This window comes from Vespula pensylvanica, chromosome 20, assembly GCF_014466175.1.
Source record: "Vespula pensylvanica isolate Volc-1 chromosome 20, ASM1446617v1, whole genome shotgun sequence".
Lineage (NCBI taxonomy): Eukaryota > Metazoa > Arthropoda > Insecta > Hymenoptera > Vespidae > Vespula > Vespula pensylvanica.
The window spans coordinates 2,228,325-2,244,257 of NC_057704.1; the positions used below are offsets into that span (position 1 = coordinate 2,228,325).

At 31.2% G+C, this 15,933-nt stretch overlaps 4 protein-coding genes and 3 long non-coding RNA genes across 13 annotated transcripts in view; 2 read left to right on the forward strand and 5 right to left on the reverse strand.

Moving 5' to 3' along the window:
• Positions 1-1,424, reverse strand: part of LOC122635907 — a 116,722-nt gene extending 115,298 nt beyond the window's left edge. Inside the window, exon 1 of the mRNA XM_043826622.1 lies at positions 1,201-1,424. The gene's annotated coding sequence lies outside the window, so the exon portion shown is untranslated. The remainder of the gene's footprint in view (positions 1-1,200) is intronic.
• A 729-nt stretch (positions 1,425-2,153) lies between these two features.
• LOC122635913 (polycomb group RING finger protein 3) lies at positions 2,154-5,528 on the forward strand. Its single transcript, XM_043826632.1, has 5 exons — positions 2,154-2,429; positions 2,692-2,990; positions 3,071-3,216; positions 3,291-3,434; positions 3,516-5,528. The coding sequence occupies exons 2-5, from the start codon at positions 2,732-2,734 to the stop codon at positions 3,639-3,641; spliced, it is 675 nt and encodes a 224-aa protein (XP_043682567.1). The 5' UTR covers positions 2,154-2,429; positions 2,692-2,731; the 3' UTR covers positions 3,642-5,528.
• Positions 5,304-6,435, reverse strand: LOC122635918. Its single transcript, XR_006328792.1, has 2 exons — positions 6,210-6,435; positions 5,304-6,134 (listed from the first exon to the last, which is right to left on the reverse strand). It is a non-coding gene; the product is annotated as an uncharacterized LOC122635918 (long non-coding RNA).
• LOC122635902 (coiled-coil domain-containing protein R3HCC1L) lies at positions 6,026-14,668 on the forward strand. 3 transcript variants are annotated; one of them, XM_043826609.1, is made up of 8 exons: positions 6,026-6,163; positions 7,619-7,768; positions 9,792-9,997; positions 10,152-10,323; positions 11,437-12,607; positions 12,716-12,956; positions 13,080-13,316; positions 13,456-14,668. In XM_043826609.1, the coding sequence occupies exons 1-8, from the start codon at positions 6,084-6,086 to the stop codon at positions 13,518-13,520; spliced, it is 2,322 nt and encodes a 773-aa protein (XP_043682544.1). In that variant the 5' UTR covers positions 6,026-6,083; the 3' UTR covers positions 13,521-14,668. The 3 variants fall into 3 exon arrangements, with proteins under 3 accessions (XP_043682544.1, XP_043682545.1, XP_043682546.1); XM_043826610.1 differs by having other exon boundaries at positions 11,443-12,607; XM_043826611.1 differs by lacking the exon at positions 7,619-7,768.
• Positions 7,370-7,677, reverse strand: LOC122635919. The gene is made up of 2 exons (XR_006328793.1): positions 7,541-7,677; positions 7,370-7,451 (listed from the first exon to the last, which is right to left on the reverse strand). It is a non-coding gene; the product is annotated as an uncharacterized LOC122635919 (long non-coding RNA).
• On the reverse strand, positions 7,952-8,681 carry LOC122635921. The gene is made up of 3 exons (XR_006328795.1): positions 8,569-8,681; positions 8,338-8,458; positions 7,952-8,201 (listed from the first exon to the last, which is right to left on the reverse strand). It is a non-coding gene; the product is annotated as an uncharacterized LOC122635921 (long non-coding RNA).
• A 199-nt stretch (positions 14,669-14,867) lies between the features above and the next one.
• Positions 14,868-15,933, reverse strand: part of LOC122635904 (signal recognition particle subunit SRP72) — a 5,156-nt gene continuing 4,090 nt past the window's right edge. For 2 of the 5 annotated variants that reach the window (XM_043826612.1, XM_043826615.1), the window contains exons 7-10: positions 15,824-15,933; positions 15,440-15,744; positions 15,136-15,348; positions 14,868-15,043 (exon numbers count right to left, since the gene is read on the reverse strand). In XM_043826612.1, coding sequence (XP_043682547.1) covers positions 14,908-15,043; positions 15,136-15,348; positions 15,440-15,744; positions 15,824-15,933 — 764 coding nt within the window. In that variant the 3' untranslated portion in view covers positions 14,868-14,907. The remainder of the gene's footprint in view (positions 15,044-15,135; positions 15,349-15,439; positions 15,745-15,823) is intronic. The other 3 variants (XM_043826617.1, XM_043826614.1, XM_043826616.1) reach the window with 2 other exon arrangements.

Consider the following 15,933-nt stretch of genomic DNA (forward strand, 5'->3'; position numbering starts at 1 on the left):
ATATAACAATAACTGTGGTACTTATATTTCTTTCGTATTTATATTATAGATAGTTGTATTTCCTAACATAAGCAAAATATCGATCTCTCTCGAAGCAATACAGGTTGATCGTAAATTAAGATCCAGTTTAATATATAAAAAGAAAAAAAAAATATATATATATATAAATAATTTAATAATAATTTTTCATTTCAATATAAATTTTATATAAATTTTTATATATAAAAAAAAAAAAGATGTATAAATAAGACAATATAAATTTCCGATCAAACTGGAAGTATTAATGATTTTCAGTATTTTCTTTTTTACTTACGGAACATCCTGTGTTGTTTTCAATTAATTAGATATTTTAATGGATTATAATTTATACGTGAAACAATTATAGGCCTAAATTCTAATAATTAACGAGATATTAGCGTGTATAAGTTATATGACTAATACGGTACATTTATTTTTAAGAGGGCCATACAAAAAATGAAAAACGTACAAAAGCGATTGTTAATAATTAAATTTAGTTACTACGTTATTAAGTTTGTTGATCGAAAACAAAAGCTTTGAAATTAATTTATAATAAGAAAAATAAAAAACGTAATAATAACTTAGTTGATTCAATAAATGTTCCAAGTATTCATATAATCGACACCTTGTAATCGTATTTCTTCATTTTTGCAAACTTTCATTTTGTTGATAATTTCAGATATTATATAAAGTATATAGTAAATTTTAATTACACCAAAATCACTATCACTAATTCTGTTTACGTAACATACTTAACACGTTAATATCTCATCGATTATTAACCTTAAGTCTACAATTGTTTAATAATTTTTCGAAGAAAATCGATTATAAAAAAAAAAATAAAAAAAAAAAAATCTAAGTAATTAAAAATAATACAGAATGTGTTACATGAAGAAAAGAAAATTAAATTTCCGATCGAGCTACAAGTTTTATTTCGTATTCTTCAAATATAGTTGAAACAAAAACGAAACGATTTTTTAATATATACTTTCAATTCTATCGTTTCTAACAAAGGAGATATTCAATCGATATTTAATTTATAATACAGTCCTGTATATCAATGCAAAAATAATTTCAACAATATAAACGATAAAACATCGTTGTCATCCCTTTGAAAACAGAAGGAAAGTAAACAGAGAAAAAACAAAAGAGAGTAAACATATTTTCTGAGTAATCACTTACTACTTCTGGATGACAATCATAGATGGCATTGATGATCCTTATCTTCGGTCCTTATTTTTCTGATTCCATAGAAATTAACGATATCTTCGCATCGATGAAACACAATCGGTTCACTCAAAACGACGAAATAAAAAGAACACAACTGAAATATTCCACACAATCTGGTCGATACACTTGCTGTCACGAAATATTGATAGAAAAGTAATATGTTTATCAAAGAGAAATTAAAAAAAAAAAAAATACACAACCACCGTTCGTACAACGTTCCGATCGTCCTCTTTATCTCTCTCTTAAATTATATTTAATCGTAAAATTAATACGCGATAATACGACAATAATTGTTCGTTACTAAGAAATCAATTAAAACAATTGCCTGTTATTAAAGACGACGTTGTTGTTAACTCGCGAAGAACATCGAGAATGACACACTTTGTACAACAATGACATTAGCCGCCAACCATAATTATTAAAGATGGCGTTATTCAAGCCGACGAACTACAACGTGATACAAAGAAAGTTCGTTATTATGATATATATATATACACACACACACATATATATATATGTATGTATGTATGTTTTCGATGATAGGTAATTATTATTAGATATAGAATGTATTTATAAATATTATTTAATTGATACGACATACGTATCGTACGAATTGTTTTTAAATATAATATTACTATAGTTTTTCAATATCAAACTTGTTATTTTCAGATTAAATAATATAAGAAATTTAAAGTTTGAATTATGACGGGTTTTTATGAAATATCAATAATTTATTTTTCGTTATAGTGTTTTCTAATGTTTACCTGTTTTATAATCGTTCTTCTTCTTTCTTTTATCGTTTACGAATGTATTTTATAATATTTCAATCTATTTTATAATCGATTCCGTTTTCTTTCTTTTTCTTTTATTCTTTCCGAATCTAAGAACCGCGTGGTTTTCCAGAAAAATCTTACGCGCAGAATCATGGGTGGCGCTATTGTCGATTCGTTTTGTTGTCATCAGCCACATTCACGCTAAGTTGTTTTTAATCCGATTTTCATTGGAACTTTTAGTTTTAACCAATAAATTACAACCTTCCTTTGACAGAAACATAATGCAACCAATGGTGCGAATTTATCTTTACAAATTTTCATAACAAGTAATCCGAGTAGTGTGTCCTCAAAAATTCGAAATCGAGGTTAACTCCTGATAGTCCACTTTTTTAGACATTTCTAAGTAATGTAAGTACATTAAACCGAACGTTATTATTATTTATTCTTAATAATGATCCAAACAATATATATATTTTTTTTTAAATACATAATTCCATTCTTCATGTAATGTTCCTTGATATCCGATAACATACGAATACATCAAAATTTGATCGTGCTACGATACATTTCGATCGATGTTATCGATCATATATTAGAATTATTCCAATAGAAAAAAAAATTAATTGTCTTTATTATTTATTATTTTTCACCATGTTTATTCTCTCCTCAGGTGACAATATTGATTTAGTAAATGGTGAATTATCGGTGCCATGGAAAGGAGAATAAAATTAAAAACTTTGAACAGTCATATAACTTGCAAAATATGCCGTGGTTATTTAATAGATGCTACTACAGTAACAGAATGCTTACACACGTTTTGCAAAAGTTGTTTAGTAAAACATTTGGAAGAAAAACATACATGTCCGACATGTCAAATAGTAATCCATCAATCGCATCCACTTCAATATATCAGTTTCGACAGAACAATGCAAGATATTGTTTACAAATTAGTTCCAGATCTCCAAGAAAGTAAGTGTAAACTTATCTGTCAGTTTTAACTTTTGATTTATTAAGTATTACAAATGAATATATTATTATATTTCTTTTAGGTGAAATCAAAAGGGAAAGAGAATTTTACAGAGCGAGAGGTTTACCATGTCCCAAGGATATTTTACCAAACGCTGCAGAAGTAGAAGAAGAAAAAGCAACTGCCGATGCTCATGCAGAATCGGATTATCATAGAGCTGATGAACAGGTACTTTGTTATTACTAAAAAAAAAAAAATCAAATGGTCTAACTCAAGAATAATACATTTATATGGTATTATAGGTGAATGTATGCCTGGAATGTATAAATGCTAGTTTGAAGACTTTAAAACGAAGATTTATCAGATGTTCAGCACAGGCTACAATTACACACCTTAAAAAATTCATTGCCAAAAAGGTTCTTAGTGGCATGGAAAAATATAGAGATGTATGTATACATTTTATGCGTTAAGACTTTAAATAATTGTCTCTCTGTTTAATTGCATATTCTTTTTTTCTTCTTTGACAGATTGATATTTTGTGCAATGATGAATTACTAGGTAAGGATCACACTTTAAAGTTTGTATATGTGACAAGATGGAGGTTCCGGGACCCACCCTTAAGATTACAATATCGACCACGAATAGATATTTAAATCTATGTTTTTTACATAGAAAAGTTACAAAAATCTCGTTATGAATCAATAATATATATATATATATATATATATATGCATATATGTGCATATATATACATATATATGTAATATATATATGTGTGTACATGTATGTAAATATATACACACATATATATATTTTATCATATATATGTGTGTGTGTAAATATATACATATATATGCATATATAAATAATTCGTTGATGCATCATTCGTCGCAATATTTATGCATTTGTGTTCTCTACAAATAACATAAATTTTTAAGAGAGAAACATTCTCCTTATTGTTAAACTACTTTGATGCTCAACAATTAATGGTACAATTCTTTATCGCGTAAGATCTCCATTTGAAGAAACCTGATTGCATTTGTGAACACGCCTTATTTAATTTTTCTATTTAATATACCTCAAATTAGTTTTTGCGTATATATTTTCAATACATTAATTTAATGTTATTAGGTAAATGTTAAATATACGAAAGCTTAACAGATTTTTTTTTAATAAGCAATGCTTCATTTAAATATGTAAATTGGATATTTACAAAAATCATACGTTTCGAGGAAACATATTTATAGTTGAAGTAAACTTACGTTCTAATTAGATACAAAATTGTTGTCGTCTAATCAACCGATATAATCACTTATATCATCGTTTTATTAATTCAAAAATTAATAACTCCACAAAATTATGCATTGTTGTTAAAGACATCGTACGTGCGATAAGACGAAAAGCGAACTAGTTTTGATTTCGAACAATGTTATTGATTTGGACACGATCATAGAATTTGTTTTGTTTGTTTATCATCGATTGATTTAACAACAACGATTTTGTTACTATGCGACATCTAATTAGGATATTGAGTAATATGGAAAGCAACTGCGATCATTGCATTCCTTATAATTTCATTACATTACGAGATTTTCTATTTTCACATTGACTGATGTTGTTTGTAATTTAATCTATGACATTTATCAATTGAGTTTATTTTTCCTTTTACTGCAAGTATGTATTTATTTATATAGTCAAATTGTTGAAGGTATTTTTTTTTTTTTTTTTTTTTTTTTCTTTTTGTTTGTAAACGCACTTGTAATTATTGTTATATCATACTTATCACCCGAACCTGCCATGTACACACATCAAACGTTAATTTCACATTATTTTATTTAAAAGCGCAACAATATCATTACGGATGATCTTTCCTACAAATATTATCCTCTATCTTACAAAGACCGTCATTCTTTCTAAGTGTCTAATTAATAGAAGTTTGTTTCACTTTAATTTTCACCACGTACACCTACACACAAATATATATTCTGACTGTACATAAAATATTTTTGACAAAATTCTATATACATGCGCGCATAGATGCAGCTTTGTACGAAGCAAGAATATACAAATTTGGATCTAGTATATTTCTAGATCTTGTTAACTTTCTATGCTTTATGCGATGCATATATCGTCAGATTATACCCAAATTTCTCTCGACATTATAAACCTACAATGATAATTTTATCGACAAAACTAAATATTTTGAAAAGACTGTCGAGTGAAATTTCGGGTTAATGACTTATTTCTCATAGTAGATCAAATCATTTTTATGAAACGATATTAAGGAAAAAGACGTGTGATTGTATATACAAGTATTAGAATGTTGAGAAGTGTATTTTGCAAAGTAGCAGCTGCGCTTAACAGCGTTAGGGCTTGTATATTGTACACTGTGTGCGTATATCTATAAATTATTAAATAAATATGTTTTGTACAGTAACTGTACCAATGATCGCCGATATATTTTCAATGTCCGTTGTTGGTAGAATAAAAGGCAAGAAAAATGTTTTTAATAAAAATATTATCCATATTATATTATATTATAAAAAAAAAAAAAAGTATACATTTAAAAATTTTCTATAAAGAAAAAATACCGCTGAAAAAATACATTGTGTCGTCAGGAGCCAATCGCAGCTCGATTTAGACGAACCGTCGAATGAACCAATCAGCGATCAAAGATTTCAGTAGTAAACATCCAAAAGACAAAGTTTGTAAATAGAATTATAATCGTCTGCCGTCGCTTCTACCAAATGGCGCTGCTAGTCTCATTTCGTTTTCAAGACGCGAAACTTTCCCAACAGAGCGCGCGACCGTCGATAACGATATAAGCGCACCCGTCAACAACGGCGTACATACGTAACTAAAAAAGAATAGAAAAACCTTTGTACTTTTTCTGCACGAGTCTAGCCGCCGCTGCTACCGCCGCCGCCACCGATTGAAAACGAGTGGTAGAAGATAAATGTGTACGAAGATCGCTTACGCGAGTTGAACGTTTCTCGATGTACTTTCGACGCGATAAAAGAAAATCTCGGTGTCGTTTCGTGTGTCGTCGTCGTTATTGTGCCGTCGTTGAAGCGACTCCGTCATCGTTTTGATAAATGAGCCTACAAGGTAGCCTCTTCGCCGAAGATGTGGAGTACGACGTGAATCTATTTTTGAAAGACAATAGAAAGAAAAGGTATGTTATTTTAATATAAAGGAAGAAAAAACAACCAAAAAAATACCTATTCTTATCTTTCGATGAGAAGAGAGGGAGAGGGTTAAAAGGTCGAAAATAATGGTACACGAAATATCGAAGCAATGGTGAGAGAGGGAGGAAAGAAAAAAAAAAAAAGAGGAATTTCATCGTTTACACGTTCTTTCACACGCGCGTCCCTTCTTCTAACGTAACGGTCATGCAATCGAACCTCATTCTTATTATGGCGAACGAGCTTTCCGTATATACATACATATCTATATACGTACGTACACCTCTCCCCCACCCCTACTCCGTTGCTTCGTCGATCTTTGATCCGTTATATTAATAAATTAGAATTTATGATGAAGGATAAGAAGAAAAGAAAAGAAATATACAGTTCGATTGCACGAACGAACAAACAGGATACGATTTTCTTACACACATACACATACACTTGAAAAATGATCAGTCTATTGACTCCGCTCTCTCTTAAGCCAAATATAGTTTTTATATAAATATATATCTGCGTTTATATCTCCGAGGAAAACCTGATTACATATATATATATATATATGTATATATACATGTGGGTAGGCATTGTTTCTCTTTAACGCTTCGTTTCGTTTCAAGCGTCCTTCAAAACTACAATACTAAACGAAAAAAACCTGACTTATACATATACTTATTATTATATAAATATGATTATTATCGGACAACAATTCGATGATTAGAACGTATATATAAAAGTAGAAAAAAGTACGAAGATTTATCCCTTTCTAACGCATATACCTATTATTCATTTTCTTATTACAATCGCGATAATAAAGAAATATAAGAGGATATAAACGTGTTCGTATATTCCGTACATCAACGAGGTGTATCGATCGCGATTTATGGCGCTTTTTTTTTGTCTTCCTTCTTTTGTTTCTTTCTTCTTCTTCCCCCTCCCCTCTCTCCTCTTTCTTTCTGGAAACACACAATGGCTGGTCCGAAAATGTCGGCAACGTTGTGTCAAATCTGACGTTAGATAGATATGAATCATTCATGAGAAAGAAAGAGAAAAAAAGAAAAAGAGATAGTATTGCGAGAAAGAGATGGAAAGAGAATGGAAAGGGAATGAAGAGGTTAGGGGAGAAAGTGTACGAAATACATATTACGTAAAACGTGAGTTAACTTCCTCTCCCTCTTCTTCTCTCTTTCTCTTTCTTCTCTTCTCCTCCTTTTTTTCTCCTCCTTCTCTTCTTCTACGAGTTCCTCGGTCCATCATATCGTGCAGGTCGGTGGTCAACTGTAACCAAGCAGCGCGACATCGGTATAATCCGGCTAAGATCGGAACTGTTCGTGATTCCCATTCGGGATCAACGTTGCCGTTGTTACCTTAAAATTCCGAGCTCTTGCACTTTCCACGATCCGCGATCAAAAAGAGTACACCGATCGATCCTTTCGCTTTTACAGGGTCCTCGTGTTTCCTCCTGTAAACAACTATCGACGATATCTCATACATCGACTCGTGCAGGATCGTTTTGCCGATTTCCTGCGCACCTTCTCCATTGGCCAAGGGCTCGATAGACGTACCGTCGTCTGCTACAAGACCGACGTGATAAGGTAGAGAGATAGAGAGAGAGAGAGAGGGAGAGGGATATATAGAGAGAAAGAAAGAGAGAGAAAAGTTTGTTTCTTTGGACATTTTTCTTAATTTTAACCTAATATATATTTATTTTTATATCCGAGATATTATGTATGTAAATATATATATATAAATATAATTGTAATATATAAATATATATGTATATATATATATATATATATTTATGTATCTGATGTCTCTTAACGTAACGTCAGACGCGCACGACCGACACCATTGACTCGATGAAACACATATACGAACACATATACGGCTTCTTTTCACTTTCGTTATGAGCTTAACGATTGACGTTACGTATGTATGTATCTATTATTTTCAAATGGAACAAACTGAAACGTGTTTTATATGCCTGCCTCGTTATCGACCATTTGCAATCTTTTCTTTCGATAATACCTACAATTTTATATATAAAATGGTTAATTTATGTATATAAGATATTCGTCTATTGAATCGTTCGTTTACAAAAGAAAAAAAATCATACATACATGCATACATACATACATACATACATACATACATACATACGTACGCACGCACGCACGCATCCACATACATACAGGGTGTATCATTTAAATCAGAATATTAGATTTTTACGTCTCATATACGTAAAGAATATATACATAAAAAGAAAATCAACTATTTACTTTTATCTGGAAAAATATATATATATTATTTTCTCGTTTATTCGTTATTATCTTCATAAAATAATTAGATAAAAAAAAATAAAATAAAAAATAGATTATATTCGAGTGATAACAACCATTCGTATGAACTCATTTTTATTATCGAATTTACGAAGAATTTTCGATTACTGATTGACAGTTTTTTTTTTTCTTCTTTCAAAGTCCAAAGAAATGAAGAGTAATATATATATATATACATGTATGTCTATATATATATATATATATAAATATTCTGACTTTCTCGAGACGATTACGAAAGAGAGGGAACGTACCGCGAAATCCCGATCGCGGAGGAAGCACGTCTCTAACGAAAGTGAAACTGACCGGCTCTCGTGACTCAAGGTCGTATATATGTTCGCTTGAGCACGTATATATGTACACGTAAGTATGTACTATGCTTACTTACGTACACATACGTGTCCGCGTTCTTTTCCAGTCTCTTTTCTCTTATTTTTCTCTCTTTTATATACCAGCGTTTCTCAACTTTTTCTGCTTTCGAACTAATTTTATTTTTATTTTCTTTTCTCTTTTAAAAATTTTTTTTATATAAAAGCCATGTTAGTCAGGTATTTACTAGTTCTTTTTTTTATTTTCCTCTTTCTATTATGTTATATACTTAATCTCGTGTAATAATATGTTCTATGTTGTAATATGTATACAAGATTTTTTTCTAAAAATGAAATAGTTTTTCATTCTGCAAATAAAAATCGAATTATAAAAGATTAATATTGCTTCGGCCCGAATATCTATAATATATGATTTTGAACAATTTGATAGATTGAATTCACTTCAATTATATGTAAATACATACATATATATATATATATATGTATATTGAAGATACAGAATATATATTCCAATAACCTCAAAATGTTCGTGATAAAAACTAATAAGAACATTTAACGAATAAAAAAAATAAATAAATAAAAAACAAATTAAAATCACTTTCCTCCCTTTTTGGCACTGTAAAGTAGCAGCAGCAGCAGCAAAACATATATCATTTTCATTCAACGACCAATTAAAAATTTAACATCTCTAGGTTGAGAAACGCTGGTTCATAGGAACGTATAGTATTTCAGATCTAATCGTACGTATCTCATCTTCGTTTCTTTATTTCTAAGAAATTATCTGATCAGGTTTCTATTTTCTTCCTTTTCTTTTTTTATTTTCATTTTTCTTTATATGTTTATTTGTACAACTATACATCACACACCACACAACATACACACACATGCATGCACGCATATATATATATATATATATATATATATATATAAAGATATCATTATATGCTATTAAGGGAACCAGGATCGAATGCTGGGGAACAAAAGGAAAGTCCTACGAAAAATTTGTCCTGTGGAATGGGTGTTGTAGAACGGCGATCTTTATCGAAATCACCTGAACGTATTCGTCCTCAACATCATCATCATCATCCTCATCATCATCATCATCAACAACAACAACAACAACAACAAAGACAGACAGAGTCAAGAATCATCTCAAACTGTAAGTATTTTAAGATCCTAGATCTTTTATATTTATTAATTGTTCTGAACTAACCTACGATACACAACGATTAACCGTTATTTATATATACATATACATATATATATATGTACACACACATATATATATATACTCCTTTCTCTTGTTTCTTCAGCCAAGTCCATTGCACCTGCCGTAGAAATCTACGTACCACCTCCGGCCAGAAGGGCAAGAAACGAGCTACGTTCGCAATTTCGAGAAACTTCGACTCATGTTAAAACCGAAGACGGTAGCAACGATAACGATCTCAGTATATTACCCTCCACCTCATCTTTTACGAATGTAAGGTAAGCCTTATAATTGCGAGTAAAAGAAGAAGAAGAAAAAAAAAACAATTCTTTTTTCCTCTGTTTTTCCACGAGTTTCTATCGATTTTATTATCGAAGAAACAAAACGATTATTCCGGTCGTTTATTATTATTATTATTATTAATTACTCTGAAAAGTCTTCGTAATAGATTTTAAATACTCTTTTCAATACCTCCAAGCCGATGTATCATTGGTTTTCCATTTTTGTTATTAATGTAATTTATAATCCACGCATGTAATTGCATTTTATTTTATTTACTGAGATATTTCTTTCCTTTTTTTTTGCAAGTGATATTGTTACTTTTTTTTTTTTCTTTTTTTTTTTGTGAAAAATAATTACCATTTGTTTGTACATTTGTCTTCTTCTGATATTCTGTAAACTTGCACATTAACTTTTTATATTATGCTTGCAAGAAATGATTGAGTTGCTAAATTGACCTTGTCATCATTTTATAAAAGTTGAAAGACTATTCGCGAGAAAGTTGGACAACATTTCATTCGTTAAAAGGATGATAATAAATTGACTATTATCTTTTTTTTTTTTTTTTTTTTTTTAATTATAAAAACAATAACTTTTCTTTTAAGAACAGAGTATGGTAGGAATGTCAGGTGTACGAGAAGTGTCAGTAGGTTTTAGTGTTGAAGTAGTCTCTCCCCTTTCTCATTTTATTGACTCTTTTCAGTTACAATATAAATGCTGTAAATGTGAATGTTTCATTAGTCAGAATAATTAATGGACGAGATACATACAATATATTTATTTTTTAGGAAATTCTTAATCCTATATAGATTGGGTATAGGGATTTGAAGGTCTAAGATATATCCTTAATTTAAATTTCATAAGTCAGATATATATATATATAATTATTATTAAAATATAATTAATATTATTAAAAAAAATATATTAATATAATTAAAATAATATAATTAAATAATAAAAATTATATATATATATATATATATATATATATACAATGAAAATTGTCTAAATTATCAAGACCACGTAGCGTTGATTTCAACAAGAAACAAACTACGTTCGAGTATAGATTTGTTTAATATTATCATTCTTATTGTTGATGACATCTTTTTAAGAAATAGTCGTCAAAGAAGGCCAGATCGTGCTGTTTACGTGCCAAGGCATAGAAGAAGCGTTGATGGCGAAGTTGGTTCGCGGCGTTCTCACGAGGATAACGTTATATCGCAAGATTCATCGAGATCGACTTTAATAACGGTGTCGTCCAACAGTAACGTTATTTGCGAAGAACAACAAGAGTTGCAGCAGCAGCAGCAGCAGCAGCAGCGAATAGAGGAGGAAGTTGTATTATCGTCGTCAAAATTAAATAACGAGACTGAACGTCTAACGTCAAATATTATTGAAAAGGATAACTCTAGTACGAACAGGGAACATTCGCCACTTGTTCTTGTTGTTGTTAACTCGTCGAAATCGTTAAGCGTAAAAGTGAAAGATAATACGGAGGAGGAAGAGGAGGAGGAGGAGGAGGAGGAGGAGGAGCAGGAGGAGGAAGAAGAAGAAGAAGAGGAGGAAGAGGAAGAGGAAGAGGAAGGAAAACAGCAAACGGTGAAACTTCTCGAAGAGGAGTCAACGAACGCAAAAACGGAGGATTGTCCTACGCACGAGGAAGAGGAGGAAGAAACGGTGAAAGGTGAGCGATTACAAAGTGATACCTTGGGATCTTTGGAGGATAGAAAATTTATCGAAGATAATAATAAAGAAATTACTGAGGTATCAAACACAGAGTCACGAGAACTTGTTTCAAACGTGCAATCGTCGTCATCGTTATCCTGCGAAAAGGAAAGAAGACATTTTAACGAGAACACTCATAATCCTTGCGAAGGAGAATTTATCGCATCTGAGATAGTTGATAAAAAATCCGTCATGTCGAGGAATGTTGAGAAGAAAGAGGAACCGATAGAAAATCTCGAATCGGATTGTAACGACACCATTGTAAAGAATAATAACGAGAGCAATAATACTATAAAACGAAATATGATGGTATCCGACGTTCTTATAATATCCGATGTAATAAACGATAAGGACACACCGAAAAAGGTTAAAGATGTTACTCCTCCTCCACCGGTTACTGTGGCACCGCCAGAAAAAAAAGCTAAGAAAGTCGAACGAGCAAAAAGTAAACCGGCACCGCCTCCCTCGCCTCCGATTAAAATTAGCAGAGACGAATGCGACTGGGATAGTTTGTTCGACGATAATGGAGATTGCTTGGATCCGTCCTTGATAGAAGAGGTACGAGGATAATTAAACGTAAATTTAATATGTTCAAATATGTTAGACATCTTTATAATTAAGAATGAGAGATGGGTTAAAATTATATCTAATAATAATATTCCTTAGTTAACATCGGCCGTTGGCGAAGTGATGATAGAACAACCAAAGAACGATTACAAGCTCTATAGCAAACAAGTCGAAGTCTCCAGCGACGAGTTCGCTCATGTAGTTGAGATCTACAATTTCCCATCGGATTTTAAAACCAGCGACCTAGCCGCTGTTTTTAGCCCGTTCAAAACTGGGGGCTTTGAACTGAAATGGGTCGACGACACTCATTGTCTTGGTGTTTTTAGCAGTCCTCTCATTGGTAAGATAAAATCGAACAAATTTAAAAAAAAAAAAAAAAAAAAAGAAAAGAATCAAATCTATACTTCGTGAATTAATCCGTAAAAATAATACTATTGAAATAATTTTTTTTTTTTTAACAAAGCTGCCGAGGTATTGGCTTCGGAACATCCGTTTGTTAAAACCAGACCTCTGAGCGAAGCTACGGCATTGAGTAAAACGAAGGCAAGGAGAAGCGCTGAATTTTTACAACCTTATAGAAGTCGTCCGGAAACTTGTGCCGCTTTGGCGAGAAGGTTGGTTACAGGTGCTCTAGGTGTAAAGTTAGCGACAGCGAGGCAGGAACGCGAACATGAAAAAAACATATTGCGTGAAGCTAAAGGTAACACCTGCTTTAGAGTATTATTGTATTTTTATATTCTTATGAATTGAAATAATTTTTTTCTCTTCCCTTTTTTTCTTTTTTTTTTCTCTTTCTTTTTTTTTGGAAATGAATACGTATTTCGTTTTCGTTTTTACAGAGAAAAGAAGATTAGCCAACAAACAACGAGAAGATGCTTGGGAAGGTATTATCCCTCAAAAGTAGCATTACCTTTTTTTAGTGGTCCAATGAACTGACGAAATAAGATATACCTCGTATCGTATGACCTACGTTGCCTCTACATATTTGTGCCTTACTCATCTATGTTTTTATCGTAAACAGTACATCCGTACTTTTCGAATCGGAAGGATTACTGATTTGGGGATATAATTTTAAGTAATTAGTTGATAGATGAGTGTGGCATGAGAGAAGAAATATATTAAGATTCTCGGGTGTCCTATTATTTTTTTTTTCGTATATTAACGAAGAGAACAAAAAGATGAGATATGAAGTGAAAAGTTCATTTATCGTACTTACATATCATAAAATAAGACGCGGGTTGTTGTTTAGTGCATTTCATTTTTGTCCGATGGATCGTTTTCTGAATGATCAGATGACAGACGATAATCGTATCTTTTGCGTACGAGTCTCAAAAAAAGTATAAGAAAAAAAAAAAATAAGAAAGAGTATGGTTGAATAACAATCTCCCCCATCCTCGAACCTCCATCTCCGAACCCCAAAGCTTAGTAACTTTTGAAGATTCATTAAGACGAGTCTGTTTACGAAAAAGTTGTGACAATTGCATATTGTTATAAGTTTTTACTCTGTGCAATTTTATGAAAGACAATAAATTAGGATTTTAAGATATTATGAGAATTTGTCGTATACGCGTGCTTATCGATTATGTATATTAATTATATGCGATGAAAAAAAGATCTTTTTTGAAAGTTACATTATTTGAGAAATTGTCAAAATGTATTCATTGAATTATATATATATATAATATAATTATATATATATATATATATATGATATGTATATATATATGCATATATATATATATATATCGAAAACTAATTCCGTTAGAGAGCAAACTGTTTTTTACTTTATGCCTGTTAAATAAGAATGTTGAGAATCGACGCACAGTCACAATGTTTAAGAATACCATAGATTTTCAAAAGAAACTCAACAATAGATTGTATTTTTATATACAATTGTTACAAATAAAAAAAGGTCATATATAATACCACCAAATCCTAGTCAATGTATGGAGAAAGTGTTACCTATATTACGTGTTACGTTTTCAATCTGTCATACATTGTGATAGAAAGAATTTATTGGAATAAAGTTATTTTACGTATTCGTAGCGATAATGCATGGTTCTTTTTTTTTCCTCCTCAACGCATGATATAAAAAGTATTATACACGTATGAACACAATCATATTGCAGAATCTAATTAGTTTTTCATTTTTTTTTTTCTTGTTATTTCTATAAAATAACAATTCTAATGGATTCTTGTTCTATTTATATATATATATATATATATATATATATATATATACAAACTATATATATATACACATATATATAACAGTTGCATATATCGATTATTTACCATTTGCCACCTTTTTTCTTTTTCTTTTGCTGAACTTTACGTTGTTGTTGGCGCGGACCAGATACTTCCACGGTAGTACTATGTCGAGGATTAGGAGATGGTTTGGCATTGGCAGGCATTTTTGTAATATCACTAAAACGTAAAGTAATCAACTATTAGGTAGACATTCTTCATTAATTTTTATCAAAAAAAGACCTGTGTCTAGATAATTATTATTTACGTACTATAGATCACTCGCACCAGTTGCTACACCTTGAGTACCCTTCATTGCAGCATCTCGATTTCTTCTATCTCGTTTCTTCCTGAAACCACTACGTTCGTGCCTTGGTAACCATCTTTCAGGATCGGGAAGTACATTGGGATCGTAATTCTTCGGTAATTTTCCTTTACGTTTGCGAGTTTTACGTTTCTTTAATGTCTGATCCACTATCAGTTTACTATACATAGAAAATAAATATTTGATATATAGCTATAGGATTTATTCTATAAAATAAATAATGATAAACGATGTAATTGAAAATTACAAACCCTGGGGAAGGTTCTACTTTCTTTCGGACAACTTTAGTACCAATTACCCAATTGCTACTTTCCAATGCGTCGATATCCGTCGTCTCTGTAAGATCGTGCAGCGGTGGTAACCTTTTGTACAATGCGTGAGCTTTTGCAGGACAAAATTGTACATAGGCTACTACTAACTGTGCCAGAGTTTTCGTATCGGATGGAGATGCATCTACTAACTCCTGCAATATGTCAGCAGCAACTTGAATTTCTCCACCACGTAGATAAAAGTCAGCAGCTTGTCGCCATAATTCGCCTAAATCTGTTGTAGTCGCCTGAAAGTAGAATCAATTTCTTTGTAAAAATTTATGCATCAATTATGCTTACATAATTAGTTTTCTACAAGCTTTATACCTTATGTTTCTTGTAATAATTTACTGCATTCTTCAATACATCTGACGCTTTATCCTTATTATTATCTGCCATATGAAGAGTAACGAGCGCACTGACTATGCCAGGCAACG

Excerpts from the sequence above, each read along its gene's own strand:
- LOC122635902 (XM_043826609.1), top strand. The coding sequence starts at position 6,084 with ATGAGCCTACAAGGTAGCCTCTTCGCCGAAGATGTGGAGTACGACGTG. Across the intron at positions 10,324-11,436 it reads TCATCTTTTACGAATGTAAG|AAATAGTCGTCAAAGAAGGC; the intron begins GTAAGCCTTATA and ends CATCTTTTTAAG. Across the intron at positions 13,317-13,455 it reads CATATTGCGTGAAGCTAAAG|AGAAAAGAAGATTAGCCAAC; the intron begins GTAACACCTGCT and ends TCGTTTTTACAG.
- LOC122635913 (XM_043826632.1), top strand. The coding sequence starts at position 2,732 with ATGGAAAGGAGAATAAAATTAAAAACTTTGAACAGTCATATAACTTGC. Across the intron at positions 2,991-3,070 it reads AGTTCCAGATCTCCAAGAAA|GTGAAATCAAAAGGGAAAGA; the intron begins GTAAGTGTAAAC and ends TATTTCTTTTAG. Across the intron at positions 3,435-3,515 it reads GCATGGAAAAATATAGAGAT|ATTGATATTTTGTGCAATGA; the intron begins GTATGTATACAT and ends CTTCTTTGACAG.